Raw genomic sequence first — 15,857 nt, forward strand, 5'->3', positions numbered from 1 at the left:
AAGTCTTAAAAAACATTTCTAGGGACAAACATTTGGTGCAGCAGCTAAGTGCTTAGGATGCCTGCCTCTCATCTTGGAAGGTGGGGTTAAATCCTGGTTGCACTGCTTCTAATCCAGCTTCCTGCTAACGTGCACCCTGGGAGGCAGCAGGTGACGGCTCAGGTATTTGAATCCCTGACAACCCACTTGGGTGATCCTGACTGAGTTCTGGGGCTCCTGGCTTTGGCCTAGCCCAGTGCTGGCTGTTGCAGGCATTTGGGTAGTGAGCCAGTAAATGGAACATCTCTGTGAGTCTGCCTTTCAAATAAAATAGAAAACAAAAATTCTAAAAAGGAAACTAACAGTGGGCATCAGAAACTGTAAACAATCACACTTTCCTTCAGAAATTTCTTCATGGCTTTGACCACTGGTTTGAAGTCACTCAAATAACAAGACTGTCACATCCTCTCTCTTGAGAAAAAAAGACTGTAAGGAAACACGTTCCCTTGGAAAACCAGTCTTATTTCAACGACCTTTATTTCAGGTTCATTGTCAGCCCACTTCTCACTGATGGTCCCCGAACTGTAAGTGAAGGCTCTCACTCCTGTCATCTGGTTAATGTGGACCCGATCAGGCTTCTCTTGCTTGTGCAGCTGCTTCTGCCACATGGTTTCATTTCCAGCACATGATTCCTGCTTATGTGGGTGCTGGGGAGTGGGAAAAGGGACCCCGCTGCACAAACCATTCTGCTGTTAAAGACCTTGGCTGAAACATGGGAGAAAACCACAAAATAGGATAAAAGGTTTGGATATCATATGGCCTTGATTAAGTAACTTCATCTATTTGGGGCTGTTTCTTACAGGTTGATGTGAGAACTATACAAGAAAATGTATGAGACAGTGTCTGCTATAGTACCTGGGCAATAATCGTGGAGGCAGCACAGCACAGTAAACAAGATTAGTGGGTTCTAGAGGTGGCACTGGGTGTGAACCACAGCTCCACCCCGACTTGCTGCGGGTCTGTGGGCAAGACCTTCAGTCTTTCTGTGCTTGAGCTTTCTAGTCTGTAAAATGGGCAGACAATGCTGCTTGCTTAAGGGGTTATTGTGCAGACAACCCACAGAAAATGCTTAGCCCAGTGCCTTGATACATAGTGATGGTTCAGCAAATGTCCCCCTATTATTCTCCCTCCAGAAATGTTTATTTTAATCCTCCTCTAGCTCTGGTGTCCTTACCAGTAGTTAACCTGTGAAAACTTCCTGGATAATCACAAAGAGGAGGGAGGGAAGAAATGTTTGGTATAAACAGCACTTGGGGAAGACAGGGAGAAAACTACTTACTAGCAATCTATATCCATCATTATTTCCAAACCTGAAATGATTGTTCCTATTAATAACACACACTTTTTTTTTAAAGTACAGTACTATACAATTAATGAAAAAAAATTTACATTTAAATTTGGACTTGCCTTAGGGAGACCCAAATTTCTGTTAGTGATCAAGTTTAACATCTCTTGATAAGTGGGTAATCTATTTATCCCCTAATATATACAACAAAGTAATCTTATGCCCACTCCCAGAAATTTTATCTGAATATAATCATGATGACAAAAGTCAGACAAATTCAAACTGTGGGGTGTTCTATAGGACAATTAGCTTGGACTCTCCCCCACCAAAACCAAAGTCTAAAAAGACTGTCTTTAAAATCTGTTTTGTTTGTTTTTTAAAAAACATGGGATGACTGCTATAGATTAAAAGGGATTAAAAGACACTAAGGGATTGAAAGATATTAGAGGTATAATAACCAATGAAATATATGAACTATGATTACATCGTGGACACTATAAAATTAATTTTGAAGACAACTGAAATTTGGATATATGTGGTATTACAGAATTATTAATTTTCTTCAATATTACAATGGTGTTACTTGTCACATGAGAGTATCTATTTGCAGGATGCAAGCTTAAGTATTTTGGAATAAGTTGTAATGATACTGGTAACTTACTTTCAAATGGTTTGGCATGTAAACACACAGGTATATCCATCCTCACCCCCAACATTCCCTCACATGCATGCACACAGAGGAAAAATTAAAACCAATGTGGCAAAAAATCTTAATCATTTGCTATCCTAGGTTAAGGATATACAGAGGTTCATTGTGTTTCTCTTCTAACTCTTTAGATTTGAAAATTTCAAAGTAAAAAGTTGGGGGGAAAGCAGCAAAAGCAAAAAGTTGAGAAGGTTTACAGGTTAAAGAACTATAGCTTCGGGGCCAGCGCTGTGGCGCAGCAGGTTAACGCCCTGGCCTGAAGTGCTGGCATCTCATATGGGCGCCGGTTCGTGTCCGAGCTGCTCCACTTCCGATCCAGCTCTCTGCTATGGCCTGGGAAAGCAGTAGAAGATGGCCAAGAGCTTGGGCCCCTGCACCCACGTGGGAGACCCGGAAGAAGCTCCTGGCTCCTGCTTTGGATCGGCACAGTTCTGGCCATTACGGCCATCTGGGGAGTGAAGCAGCAGATGGAAGACCTCTCTGCTCTCCCTCTCTCTGTAACTCTTTCAAATAAATAAAATAAATCTTAAAAAAAAAAAAAAAAAAGAACCATAGTTTCTCACTCTAATACTATTCTATTTCTTTTTAAAAAAAAAAGATTATTTATTTTATTTGAAAGAGTTACACAGAGAGAGAAGGAGAGAGAAAGAAGATGGGGGGGGAGAGACAGAGAGAGAAAGAGAGGGGTTTTCCATCCGATGATTCACTCCCCAATTGGCCGCAATGGCTAGAGCTGTGTCGATCTGAAGCCAGGAGCCAGGAGTTTCCTCCAGGTCTCCGACGAAGGTTCAGGGGCCCAAGGACTTGGGCCATCTTCCACTACTTTCCCAGGCCACAGCAGAGAGCTGGATCAGAAGTGGAGCAGCCAAGACTCAAATAGCGTCCATATGGGATGCCGGCATTGCAGACTGTGGCTCTACCTGCTACGCCACAGCACCAGCCCCATGAGTTCATTCTTTGAGTACAAGGGCTATAGGAGAAAGCACAATAAATTAATGAACAGATCAGAAACTGGAAAAGATGTTAAAGAAAATTTCTTGGGGCTGGTACAGTGGCACAGCAGGTTAAACCACTGTCTACAGCACTAGCATTCTAAATGGGCACCAACTGTTCCACTTCCGATCCAGCTCTCTGCTAATGCCTCTGGGAAAGCAGCAAAAGATGGCCCAAGTGCTTGGACCAGTGCACCCACATAAGAGACCCAGATGAAGCTCATGGCCCAGCCCTGGCTGTTGCAGCCATTTGGGGAGTGAAACAGCAGATTGAAGATTATCCTTTTCTTTCTCTTACCCTCTCTCTCCTTCCCTCTGTAATTCTGCCTTTTAAATAAATTCTTTAAAAAAATTCTCTTGGTTTCTACTGACATAAATGAAGCAATAATAAGCATCATCACTAAGAACTATTCGGTGACTCTCAATCTCTGAGTATTTCACATGACTCGTAATTTCTAATTTTTCCTCTCTATGAATTGTTACTTGGCCAATAAGCACTGTCTATAGGTAATCTAGGGAAAATGAGATAATTTCCATTTTATAGTCTAGACAGACATCCTGGTCTCAGATGAATCAGGCACAAATGGGAACCTTACACCAATCATCTATCTACTCATAAAATGAACTGCACTTAAAACATGCTTGGGGATAAATGGCTATGAATGGGTGGATTCATAGCATATGCTCAAGTATTTCAGGTGGGAGGTACAGTTTACTAAACTATGGATCTACTGCCTAGATTTTCAGTGGAACAAATACTAGCCTAGGTGACAGGAGGATTCTGGGTCCAGCTCTATCATCAATACCCTTTTTGAGCCCTATTTTCTAATTCCATAAGACAGAGCCTATAATAGCCCATGGCTCTATCTACTTCATCATTACTATAGCAGTTAAATATAATGATATCAAGAAAAGAGATTTGAAAAATCTATAAAAAGCCTTATGATTTTTACAAGATAATTATTGATAATTTTTACAAATTATCAATAAAGTTAGATATTAAAATGTTAGATTTTATTGGAATTTTAGCATAACTTCATTACAAAAATAAACTTTATTGTATACCTAGAATATTGACATTTATTTTACTGTAATCACTATTAAAACTAATCCCATATTCTCCCTTTACCACACAAAGTAATTACTATTTTATAGACTATCCATTGGGGACCAGCACTGTGGTACAGCGGGTTAAAGCCCTGGTCTGCAGTGCCAGCATCCCATATAGACACTGGTTCAAGTCCCGGCTGCTCCACTTCTGATCCAGCTCTCTGCCATAGCCTAGGAAAGCAGTAGAAGATGGCTCAAGTCCTTGGGCCCTTGCACCCACATGGGAGACCCGGAAGAAGCTCCTGGCTCCTGGCTTCGGATCAGCTCAGCTCTGGCCACTGTGGTCATTTGGGGAGTAAACCAGTGGATGAAAGACCTGCCTCTCTGTAACTCTTTCAAATAAATAAAATAAATCTTAAAAAATATATAGACTATCCATTAGAAAAGGACTAAGGTGAGGTACTATTAATTTGATCATCAATATTTATTATTGGTAATCGTTTTAGGAGTCTTAACATTTTGAGTTATTCAGAATCAGCTCTTAAGGCATTATGATCTAGCTGAAAAGCCCACAAAACCATTTCGGGCATAGAAAACCAAGACACTGTGGCAAAGAATGTCCTACATGAAGGACCTCAGTGAATGAGTCTCCAGTTGAAAGAAGTGGTCATCAAAGAAGGAGGTACTTTTCTCTGAAGGGAGGAGAGAACTTCTACTTTGCTTATGGCCTTGTCTAAATACTGACAGAGTTTATGGATTCAAAAGGCTTCCATAACCTGAACAGCTCATGCCAAGAGCCTCAGGTGATTATTGACGTCACACATAAGTGCTCACAAAAGATATATCATTCTTGGGTGCTTCTTTAAAGTTAATTATGTTTATTAAAAAAAGTGAAATTAACTTCAAGATTAAATGACTTTGAACAGCTCTTCTCCCAACTGTCAAGAAAAAGTTTTTGTTTGTTTTTGCTTTTCTCATGCAAATTGTTGAACTCTTTACTTAGTACAGAGTTAGTCTTCTGTGTATAAAGTTAATTGAAAATGGATCTTAATGGACAATGGGACTGGGAATGTGAGAGGGAGGAGAAGGAAGGATGATAGCATTGGTGAGAGGGTAGGTATGGTAGGAAAAATCAATATTTTCCTAAAGTTATACTCATAAAATGCATAAAGTTTATATTCCTTAAAAGGTTTCTTTGGGAAAAATATTAATGCCATTAAAATTAAAGTGAAAAAATTTTTTGAGTTATTAGTCCCATATTTATTTATTTATTTATTTATTTATTTATTTATTTATTTTCGACAGGCAGAGTGGACAGTGAGAGAGAGAGAGAGAGACACAGAGAAAGGTCTTCCTTTTCCTGTTGGTTCACCCCCCAGTAGCCGCTGCGGCTGGTGCGCTGCGGCCGGCACACCGCACTGATCCAAAGCCAGGAGCCAGGTGCTTCTCCTGGTCTCCCATGCGGGTGCAGGGCCCAAGCACTTGGTCCATCCTCCACTGCACTCCCAGGGCCACAACAGAGAGCTGGACTGGAAGAGGAGCAACCGCGACAGAATCCGGCACCCTGACTGGGACTAGAACCTGGTGTGCCAGCGCCACAGGCGGAGGATTAGCCTATTGAACCGCAGCACCGACCTTTATTTATTTTTTTTTTTAAGATTTATTTGAAAGGCAGAGTTACAAAGAGAGAGAGAGTGCGCGCGCAAGCGTGTGCACGCCATATGCTGGTTCATTTCCCAAATGGCCACAATGGCTGGAGCCCGGTCAATCTGAAGCCAGGAGCCAGGAGCCAGGAGCTTCTTCCCAGTCTCCCATGTGGCGGCAAGGGCCCAAGCACTTAGGACATCTTCCACTGCTTTCCCAGGCCACAGCAGAGAGCTGAAACGGAAGTGGAGCAGCTGGGACATGAACTGGCATCCATACGGGATGCTGGCGCTTCAGGCCAGGGCTTTAACCTGCTGTACCGCAGCGCCAGCCCCATTTTCCATATTTCTTAATTTAAACAACTTTTAATCTTTTTCAAAGAGGAAAATATATTGCCTTCTTGTATTTAGACCTCCCACATGTGGAAGAGTTGTGGAAATACTGGAGGAATGGGAACCATGGAAGAATGCCTATAAATAGGTTGCAACAGGAGTATCCATGTGTTTTATCAAAACAAACTTTTCACCAGTATGCCTTCCCAGGGTCATGGGTTCTGCAGGTCATCCAGGTTAGGTCAAGCACAATTTCACCACATTATCTTTAGGAAGTGATACAACACAGAAGTGTGTGGACATCGGTTGTGCTCCAAAGGTTATAACTGATTTTATTTGCAAAAAGGATAGCCTTTAGGAGTTTACCAAAATTGGGGCTAAAAACAGTATGTGCCCCAAGAGGCAGATGTAATAGAAGGAGCAGAGCTTAACACAATATTAGGTAAAATACAACTGCTTGTCCTCTCTTTAAAGGCCAAAGAAGCTGGTAAAACTTAATTTATAGGAAGTTGCCTTTTCCAGAAATGCTGCCAGAGTGCTCTAATTGGCACCAATCTACTTGAACATAGCACTGCACAGTGTACAGCAGAAAGCACTGTCCAAATGACTATCCAGTGTTCTAGGAATGTATCTACAACAGACTAACCTGTCCAATTACGCATGACTAAGAGGTGTTTTCACTTTTAGAATTATTCCTTTTCTTTTTTCCATTTTCCTAAATACAAAGTGAGTATTTAAAAAAAAAGATTTATCTATTTTTGAAAGGCAGAGATACAGAGAGGGAGAGACAGAGAGATCTTCCATTTACTGATTCACTTCCCAAGTGGCTGCAATAGCCAGGGCTGGGCCAGGCCAAAGCCAGGAGCCTGGAACTCCATCTAGGTCTCCCATGTGAGTGGCAGGGGCCTGTGATTTGGGCCATATTCTACTGTTTTCCTAAGCACATTAGCAAAGAGCTGGATCAGAAGTGGAAAACCTGGGACTTGAACTGGTGCTCTTATGGGATGCTGGCATCGTAGGTGGCAGCGTTATTAACTCACTGCACCACAATACTGGCCCTTCTTCCATTATTATACTATAATTTGACCAGATCAATTCTTAGTATTCACAATATGACTGCTTAAAAATGACTCCAGGGCCAGCATTGTCATGCAGGTTAAGTTCCCCACTTACGATGCTGAGCTGTTCTGCTTCCTATCCCTGCTAATGAGCCTGGGAAGGCAATGGAGGATGGCCCAGGATGGGCCCCCACCACCCACATGAGAGACCTGGATTGAATTCCTAGCTCCTGGCTTTGGCCTAGCCCAGACCTGAACGTCGCAGATATTTGGGGAGTGACCCAGTGGACAAAGATCTCTTTGTCTCTCCCTCTCACTAACTCTGCCTTTCAAATAAATTAAATTAATCTTAAAAGAAAAGAAAAAAAAGATTGCAACTGAGCTATGGAGTATACCTGGTTAGCTCTCCTTCTGTGTACATTTTCATTTTTCTTGAAATGAATAATTGTTTCTTAAAATTTACTTTTCTTAGTTTTAATACATTAATTTCTCATCACTAATTCTACTCAAACTTTTTATTGTTTATCTAAATAGTTTCTTTCAAGACATTATGACACACCAATATCCTAACCATTTCATCATTTTCATGAAATTGTTCTCAAAGCCTTCTTACCACCTCTGTTTGGGACAGGCTATGGATGTCAACCTGGAATCTCCTAACTTTACCAGTTTTGGGGGGATTCCTTTTTGCTTCTTTCCTTTGTTGGATCTGTTTCCTGGACCCCCATATTCCTTTCTTGCTACAGTCACTCATTTTAATAACACACATCTTTCTGTAACTTCAAAAGAAAGGGTACATTAGAAGTGTAGATTTTTCTGAGTATAGAGTTTTGGAGACATCTTTATTCTATACTCATACTAGATTGATACAGAGTTTGAGTATATAGAATTCTAAGTTGGAAATAATTCTACCTTCTAGTATTGCTATTCAGCAGAAGTTATGCTAATTCCTGATCCTCTCTTTTTTTAAATTGCATGCTACTGTTTTATGATGAATGCGCCCTTATTGTATTTTTTTAAGATTTATTTATTTATTTAAAAGTCAGAGTCACAGAGAGAAAGGGAAAGACAAAGAGAAAGATCTCTTGTCTGCTGGTTCACTTCCCCAGTGGCTGCAGTGGTCAGTGCTGAGCCAGGCCAAAGCCAGGAGTCAGGAGCTTCATCCAGTCTCCCACATTGGTGGCAGGGGTCCAAACTCTTGGGCCATCTTCCACTGCTTTTCACAGACCATTGTAGGGAGCTGGGTCAGAAGCGGGGCAGGTGGGACACAAACTGGCAACCACATGGGATACTGGCATTGCAGAGGGCAGCTTTACATGCTATACCACAGCATAGGTCCCAAAAATTCCTTTCTAAATAGTATTACTTTTAAAATATTGTTTGCTTGTTCGCCTTGGCCTCTTTCTTATTAAAGGCTTTCCTTAGAAGCTTGATGAGCCAGCTGCCTGTTTGTATCGAAAAGTGGGGGACTGCACAGTTAAATGAGTACTCTGAGTCCACACTGGACTTGTCAATCGTATACCGTACCGCAGGGTGATCTGGCAGGGCCATTTCATCGGCAAACCCAGTTCTCGGTATTTCCAGATGTTTTCTTTTAGGTTAGTCAGATTTCCCAGAACCTACTCCTTCAAGCTCTTGCTTGGCAGGCAGAGACCTGGCTATTAGCATTCTGAAGCACTAAACGGTGCAAGCAGGCAGGATGCATACCTTTACTCCTTTTCTCAGTACTGTACCTGCCCCTAATGGTAACTCAAATCCCCAAGTCCACATACCCCCATTTCACCCTCTCCAGAGAATAAATCTTGGGTCTTTGCTGGGAAAGTGAGTGCATCTAAGGAACAGTGGCTTCTTACATAGTCGATTAGTCCTCCTCATTTTAGTTCATGTCCTCTACTCTTCTCCTCCAATCATAGGAGGCACATTCTTAGTACTTCCCTCTCCCTGTTCAGTATTCCAATTTTTCAGGACTCCTAAATCATATAACTGCACATCTGCTTTCCAATTCCCAAAAGTGTTGTTGCTGTTGCTTTTTGTCCTATTTCCCTCATCCTTATATGAACTTACTTTTTTTTTTTTGAAGAAAATTATTTTACCATTCTTTTAATGTGTTTTAGGAGAGTGTAAAAGTATGTCTATGTGTTAAATGCATCACTTTTACCACAGATGCTCCCTTGAGGTCATTATGGGGCCAAAACCACCTCCTAACTGAAAGTCACAAGCCCTTTCAGACATTCACTGTTGTGAAAGCATACAGGAGATGCTCAGCCTAGAAAGACGCATTTCTATATGCAAAAGGCCTGTCTGTCACTGTGTCCCAATTTACGTTTGGTAGCTTTAGGTTGACTGTGTGCCTCAACTAGGTATTTCACTTATCAGTATGGGAAAATATTTAGGTTAAGATTACTAGAGGGGCCAGTGCTGTGGTGTAGTGGGTAAAGCCACCGCAACAGTGCTGGCATCCCATATGGGCACTGGTTCAAGTCCTGGCTGCTCCACTTCTGATCCAGCTCTCTGCTATGGCCTGGAAAAGCAGTGGAAGATGGCCCAAGTCCTTGGGCCCCTGCACCCATGTGGGAGACCCTGAAGAAGCTCCTGGCTCCTGGCTTCACTTGGGTCAGCTCTGGCCGTTGCAGCCAATTGGGGAGTGAACCATCAGATGGAAGACCTCTCTCTCTCTCTCTCTCTCTCTCTGCCTCTCCTCTCTCTGTGTAAATCTGACTTGCAAATAAATAAATTAATCTTAAAAGATGGTTCACTCCCCAAGTGGCTGCAATGGCCGGAGCTGACCCAATCTGAAGCCAGGAGCCAGGAGCTTTCTTGGGGTCTCCCACGCGGGTGCAGGAGCCCAAGGACTTAGGCCATCTTCCACTGCTTTCCTAGGCCATAGCAGAGAGCTGGATCGGAAGTGGAGCAGCTAGGACTAGAACTGGCACCCATATGTGATGCCAGCACTTCAGGCCAGGGAGTTAACCAGCTGGGCCACAGCGCTGGCCCCAAATAAATAAATCTTAAAAAAAAAAAAGGTAACTAGAACAGTCACATATTAGAGAAATTAAGAGATATAAGATGGTCTTTTTTTTTTTTTTTTTTTTTTTTTTTTTTTTTTTTTGACAGGTAGAGTTACAGACAGTGAGAGAGAGAGAGAGAGAAAGGTCTTTCCTCCCCAAATGGCCGCTACGGCTGGTGCCGCGCTGATCCAAAGCCAGGAGCCAGGTGCTTCCTCCCAGTTTTCATGTGGGTGCAGGGGCCCAAGCACTTGGGCCATCCTCCACTGCCCTCCTGGGCCACAGCAGAAAGCTGGACTGGAAGAGGAGCAGCCGGGACTAGAACCCAGTGCCCATATAGGATGCCGGCACCGCAGGCGGAGGATTAACCAAGTGAGCCATGGTGCCGGCCCCCACAAGATGGTCTTAATTCTAAACAGAGAAAGAGATTCTAGATAGTCCAGAAATAACATTCCAAGCCACATTTATTACAGGAAAAAAAAAAGGAAAAAAGCCAACTTTTTGGGTATCACTTTGAAACAACATCAAACGACATTCTCAGCTCATCATATGCAAAGGGACATCTGAAGGGTCTTCAAAAAGTTAAAAAAAAAAAAAATGTGTATACAAGGGCCAGCGCTGTGGTATAGTGGGCTAAGCCTCCACCTACGGTGCCAGCATCCCATGTGGGCACTGGCTCATATCCTGGCTTCTCCTCTTCTGATCCAGCTCTCTGGTATGGCCTAGGAAAGCAGTGGGAAATGGCTCAAGTACTTGGGCCCCTGCAGCCATGTGGGAGACCCAGAAGAAGCTCCTGGCTTCAGATGGGCCCAGCTGCAGCGATTGTGGCCATTTGAGGAGTGAACCAGAGGATGGAAGGCATTTCTGTCTCTCCTCTCTCTTTGTAACTCCACCTCTCAAATAAATAAATAAATTTTATTAAAAATATGTATATAAAGCCCACTATGCATGAGTTTCAAAAATTTCTATATCAAAAAAACATCTACTTTTTTTATTTTCAAAGATTTATTTATTTGAGAGGCAGACAGAGAGAGAGATATACACACACACAAAGAGAGAAATTCCCTCTGGTGGTTTACTTCCCAAATGCCTGAACCAGCTGGGGCTGGGCTGAGAACTCAATGCAGGTCTCCCATTAGACAGCAGAGACTCAATTACATGGGCCATCACTGCTGCCTCCTTGGCTCTCATTAGGAAGCTGGAGTCGCCAGTCAGAGCTAAGTATTGACCCCAGATTGTCTGATGTGGATTGTAGGATCAGGTATCTTAACTCTGAGGTTGAACTCCGACTCCCAAGCTTAACTTTTAATTCCATTTTTCCATTTTTTAAAGTACCCTAGTACCATCATGGCATCAGCCATGAATGCAGTTCTCTATCCAAAAATTACTTTTTATGATTTATCGTGAGTAGATCAAGATCATAAGACTAGGTTAGCCAGAAATCAGAATTAGCAATTATACAGATGTTTCTTAGTCAATGACGAGAAGCAATCATTTCAACAAGTGACTCTTCCCCAAATCTACCTGGACAGAAATCAACATGCAGATATTCAGATAACCATAAAAGCAGCTCACATTTGCTATAAATTTCCATTCTAAGGAACCCAAATTCCTGAAGCAAGTCAACATTCCAACAGCCAGGCTAAGAAGGCTGGGAAGAGGCAATAAAAGCAGTAGTACCTGCACTGATCCCCCATGGCGGTCTGCAGCCAAGTGAGACGTCAGGTATGAGGTATTGGTCTGCCGGCTGGGCTGGACTTCCCACTCTCCTCGGCGGTCTGACGACACAGTCTGCTCAGGCATTAGGAAGCATGAGAGCAAGATATGGAAGGAAAGGTGAAGCAACAGCAAGCAATAACAAAATCAAGTACATTAGAGTCCTGTGGGGTTTGTTTTTGTTTTGAATTTTAAACAAACAACCGTTGCAAAGCACTGAGAAACAGTTAGCATGGCTACATTCATCTCAGCCTAACGTGCCAACACATGAAGTCTACAGCACATCATCTTTACCCACAGAAAAGCAATGATCACCAAAGCAGAAAACAAAAAGCTAGAATCAACTTGTAGCTCCCATATTAGTAAAATTTCAGTAGCCACTAAGCAGATCAAATTCAGAATGTTCAGACTGCTGGACAAAGGAACAGTCCTCCTTACAAATAATTTCACTGATTAAATATCTGAGTAGACAGTAGTCAATAAAGAAAACTCCTGTATTAGTGATCAAGATAGTATGTTTTTTTCCCTAAATAGGGAGCCTATTATTCTCAACATTAATCTCCAGGAGACTTTCTACTAAGATAAAAATGAGCAAAGAATAAAGAATAAGCTTTCTTATCTAAAAGAATGAACAAAGTATCCCTTTAACAGCAGGTTCAGATGTCAACAATATAAAAAGGCAGGGGATAACAATTAGGCTACAGGCCCGCACCGTGGCTCAATAAGCTAATCCTCCACCTAGCGGCGCCAGCACACCGGGTTCTAGTCCCGGTCGGGGCGCCGGATTCTGTCCCGGTTGCCCCTCTTCCAGGCCAGCTCTCTGCTGTGGCCAGGGAAGGCAGTGGAGGATGGCCCAAATGCTTGGGCCCTGCACCCCATGGAAGACCAGGAGAAGCACCTGGCTCCTGCCATCGCATCAGCGCGGTGCGCCGGCCGCAGCGTGCCAGCCGTGGCGGCCATTGGAGGGTGAACCAATGGCAAAAGGAAGACCTTTATCTCTGTCTCTCTCACTGTCCACTCTGCCTGTCAAAAAAAAAAAAAAAAAAAATTAGGTTACGAGCCTTTTTTTTCCAGTTTCTCACAATTGTCTTTAGTTTAGAATTAAAATAAGTCACTGACATGGCTACTATGAATTATTTTTTTCCTGCAAAGTGAAAGGCAGATCTTTTTTCAACAAAAGGAGGACCTTCAATTCAAAACCTCTTTGGGGGCCTGTACTGTGGTGCAGCAGGTTAATCTGCTGCTTGTGATGCCAGTACCACATGGGCATTGATTCAGGCGCAGATACTCCACTTCCAATTCAGCTCCCTGCTAATGTGCCTGGAAAAGCAGCAGGAAATGGCCCAAATCTTTAGGCTCCTGCCTCCCATGTGGGAGACTCAGATGGAGTTCTAGGCTCCCAGCTTCGGCCTGGTTCAGCCCCAACTGTCCCAGCAATTTGGGGAGTAAACCAGTAGATGGAAGATCGCTCGCTCTCTGTGTGTCTCTTCCTCTCTCTCGAACTTGGCCTTTCCAATAAAAAAATAAATCTCAAAAAAAAAAAAAAAAAAAAAAAAAGAAACAAAACTCTTTGAAATTCTGCTTTCACCTTTGCTGTCATTCAGGCTCTCTTTATTCCTTCTTTACCTGTTTTTTAGATTCCATACTATTCTCATCTCCCTCATATGTGACTTTTGTTTTGAATAATCTGTTTAGGTGCCTCCTCCCCTGTACCAGATGGCTGAGGAGGCGTTAACATCATGATGCTCAGCTGTAACAACCCTAAGGCTCTACAAAAATGAAAAATGAGTAGTTGGGGAGGCAGCAATGAGGGATTAGTAAATCAAATTTTAATTGCTGCTGATATAAACAGCAGCAGGGGTTGGGTGTGAGAGTGCTGTTCTGCATGACAACCAGTAAGGAGCCTATCAATCACAGAATGTTCACAACTGTAAATGCTGCATTCCATAAAGAAGAAAAGGAAGAGGAAATGATGGTTTCCAAACCTATGTTCACTCTCCCCTTTCAGTTACCTCATTGATGAGTTTCTTAGAGTTCATCCACAAGTCACCCTAAAAGCATTTCCCATAAAAACCAGAGCCTTCTACACAAGCTACAACTTACTCATCCTTATTAATAGAATATGAAGTCACATGGGTAAGAACGGTGTAAAGGATCGGCCATGTTTTCTGATTTTCCTCAGGGAATAAGCATATTCTCAGAAGGCAGCTATATTAACTTGCTTGCTATACAATCTTAGAAAAAGGGGGTTGCTTGTATACTGCTAGTCACACAAGAGCTACTCCAAATATCCCCTCCTCCTAATTATTTCTGCCAACACAGGTTCAGATGTTTTATCTTCCAAAATCAACCATGGAAAATAACAAAATCATACCATTATTCAAATTCACTGACAGTGACTATATCCTTAGAACATTCAATCTCATTTTGCAGACTACTAGAAATCCAAGAGGAAATCTGTACTTCTGATGTTACAAGCAGCATCTATGACTACTATCTATTAGAGATGGCCTCTGCAGTTCTCTCTAGGACTTTATTTTTTGTAATATTAAGTAGAATTTTTAGGCTCCTAAATTATTATTCAATACTGCCAGTTCTCCCAAAATTTAAATGCTTAAAAATGTCCATTTATAATATATTCAGTATGCTTTTGAGTTGTATGCACTCAATACAATTACTTCTCGTAAACATTCTTTATTTTTGTATTTGTTTTTCAGGCAGATAAAATTAAAAATGTGTGAAGAAATACATTCATTATATATGTTCATGACTCAAAGATGAAGAAAGCCCTGGGTATTATTATTTCCATTTTAATTAAATATACATGAGAATTCTGGTTTGATGCTATTGTCTGATTCACAGAACTATATACTTGTTTATATTAATTCTGGCTAAATACTTTGTTGGGAGAATTAAAATTTTTGCTTAAATAAAAATTGCAAAACATTTTTAAAGAGTTAAAAGTCATGTTCCATCTCCATACTCAAGGAAATGTGCTATTTATCTTTTAAGGACAGAAAAATTATGCTAACATTCCACAGTGCTTCATAAACACCTTTAATGTGACAAAGGAAAAACACACTAACCATACTACTACCTTCCAAAGGTTTCTGCATCTGCTGAAAACAGCCAAACTAAGTGCCAGAGGTGAATCTGAGGATTCTTGGCTTATTACTTTGGAAAGTACTTTTCATTAAAATACTAAGCTTGAGACTGGCATTGCTGTATACAGGTTGCAACACGGGCATCCCATACAGGAAGGTCACACCAAGCCCCACTGTTCCATTTCCAAACTGGCTTCTGGTTAATGTGCCTGGGAAAGCAGTGGAAAATGGTCTAAGTGTTTGTGTTCCCTGCCACCCACATGGGAGACAAAGATGGAGTTCCAGGCTCCTGGCTGCTGTGTGGCCCAGTCTTGGCCATCTGCGGAGTGAACCATGAAAGGCACCACTGTGCACACAGGGGTTATGATTAGGCACGATCAGCACAGCAACTAGTTAGATCAGTGTGTAAACCCTTCATTCTACAAGATTACTCATGCACACACATGTATCTAAAAAGCAGTCAAGGTCCATGGATACAAGGGTCACTCAGCAAAGTCAATCTCTCTGCATTACTTGAAAGGCAGAGGTGCACACGGAGTGTGTACGTCCCCAAAGGCAGGAGCAGGAATTTCAAGCAGAGGTAACTCCTTGGGGAAGCACTTCAAAATCTTCAGTTGTGATTGCATTTCCTGCACAGAAATCCTTCTTTTACTATGCAGTAGGTGAGTGTGGAAATAAGCAAGCAGCAACCCAGCAACACATAAATTCAAATGAAAAGCTAACAAAATAATACTTAAGAGAAGTCATGGGGCTGCGCTGCAGCTCAATAGGCTAATCCACCTAGCGGCGCCGGCACACGGGGTTCTAGTCCCGGTCGGGGCGCTGGATTCTGTCCCGGTTGCCCCCCTTCCAGGCCAGCTCTCTGCTATGGCCCAGGAGTGCAGTGGAGGATGGCCCAAGTCCTTGGGCCCTGCACCTGCATCGGA

The 15,857-nt window shown here is 42.3% G+C and overlaps 1 protein-coding gene across 19 annotated transcripts in view; it reads right to left on the reverse strand.

The window, feature by feature from the left end:
• CSNK1G1 (casein kinase 1 gamma 1) overlaps positions 1-15,857 on the reverse strand; it is a 211,151-nt gene that overhangs the window by 13,982 nt on the left and 181,312 nt on the right. For 14 of the 19 annotated variants that reach the window (XM_070054371.2, XM_002718121.6, XM_051821873.3 and 11 more), the window contains one exon: positions 11,792-11,902. The exons of the other annotated variants lie outside the window; for them this stretch is intronic. In XM_070054371.2, the coding sequence (XP_069910472.1) occupies positions 11,792-11,902 (111 nt within the window). The remainder of the gene's footprint in view (positions 1-11,791; positions 11,903-15,857) is intronic. 19 annotated transcript variants of the gene reach the window in all.

This window comes from Oryctolagus cuniculus, chromosome 12 (assembly GCF_051225735.1).
Source record: "Oryctolagus cuniculus isolate XC-2025 breed Fujian yellow rabbit chromosome 12, ASM5122573v1, whole genome shotgun sequence".
In the NCBI taxonomy this organism is placed as follows: domain Eukaryota; kingdom Metazoa; phylum Chordata; class Mammalia; order Lagomorpha; family Leporidae; genus Oryctolagus; species Oryctolagus cuniculus.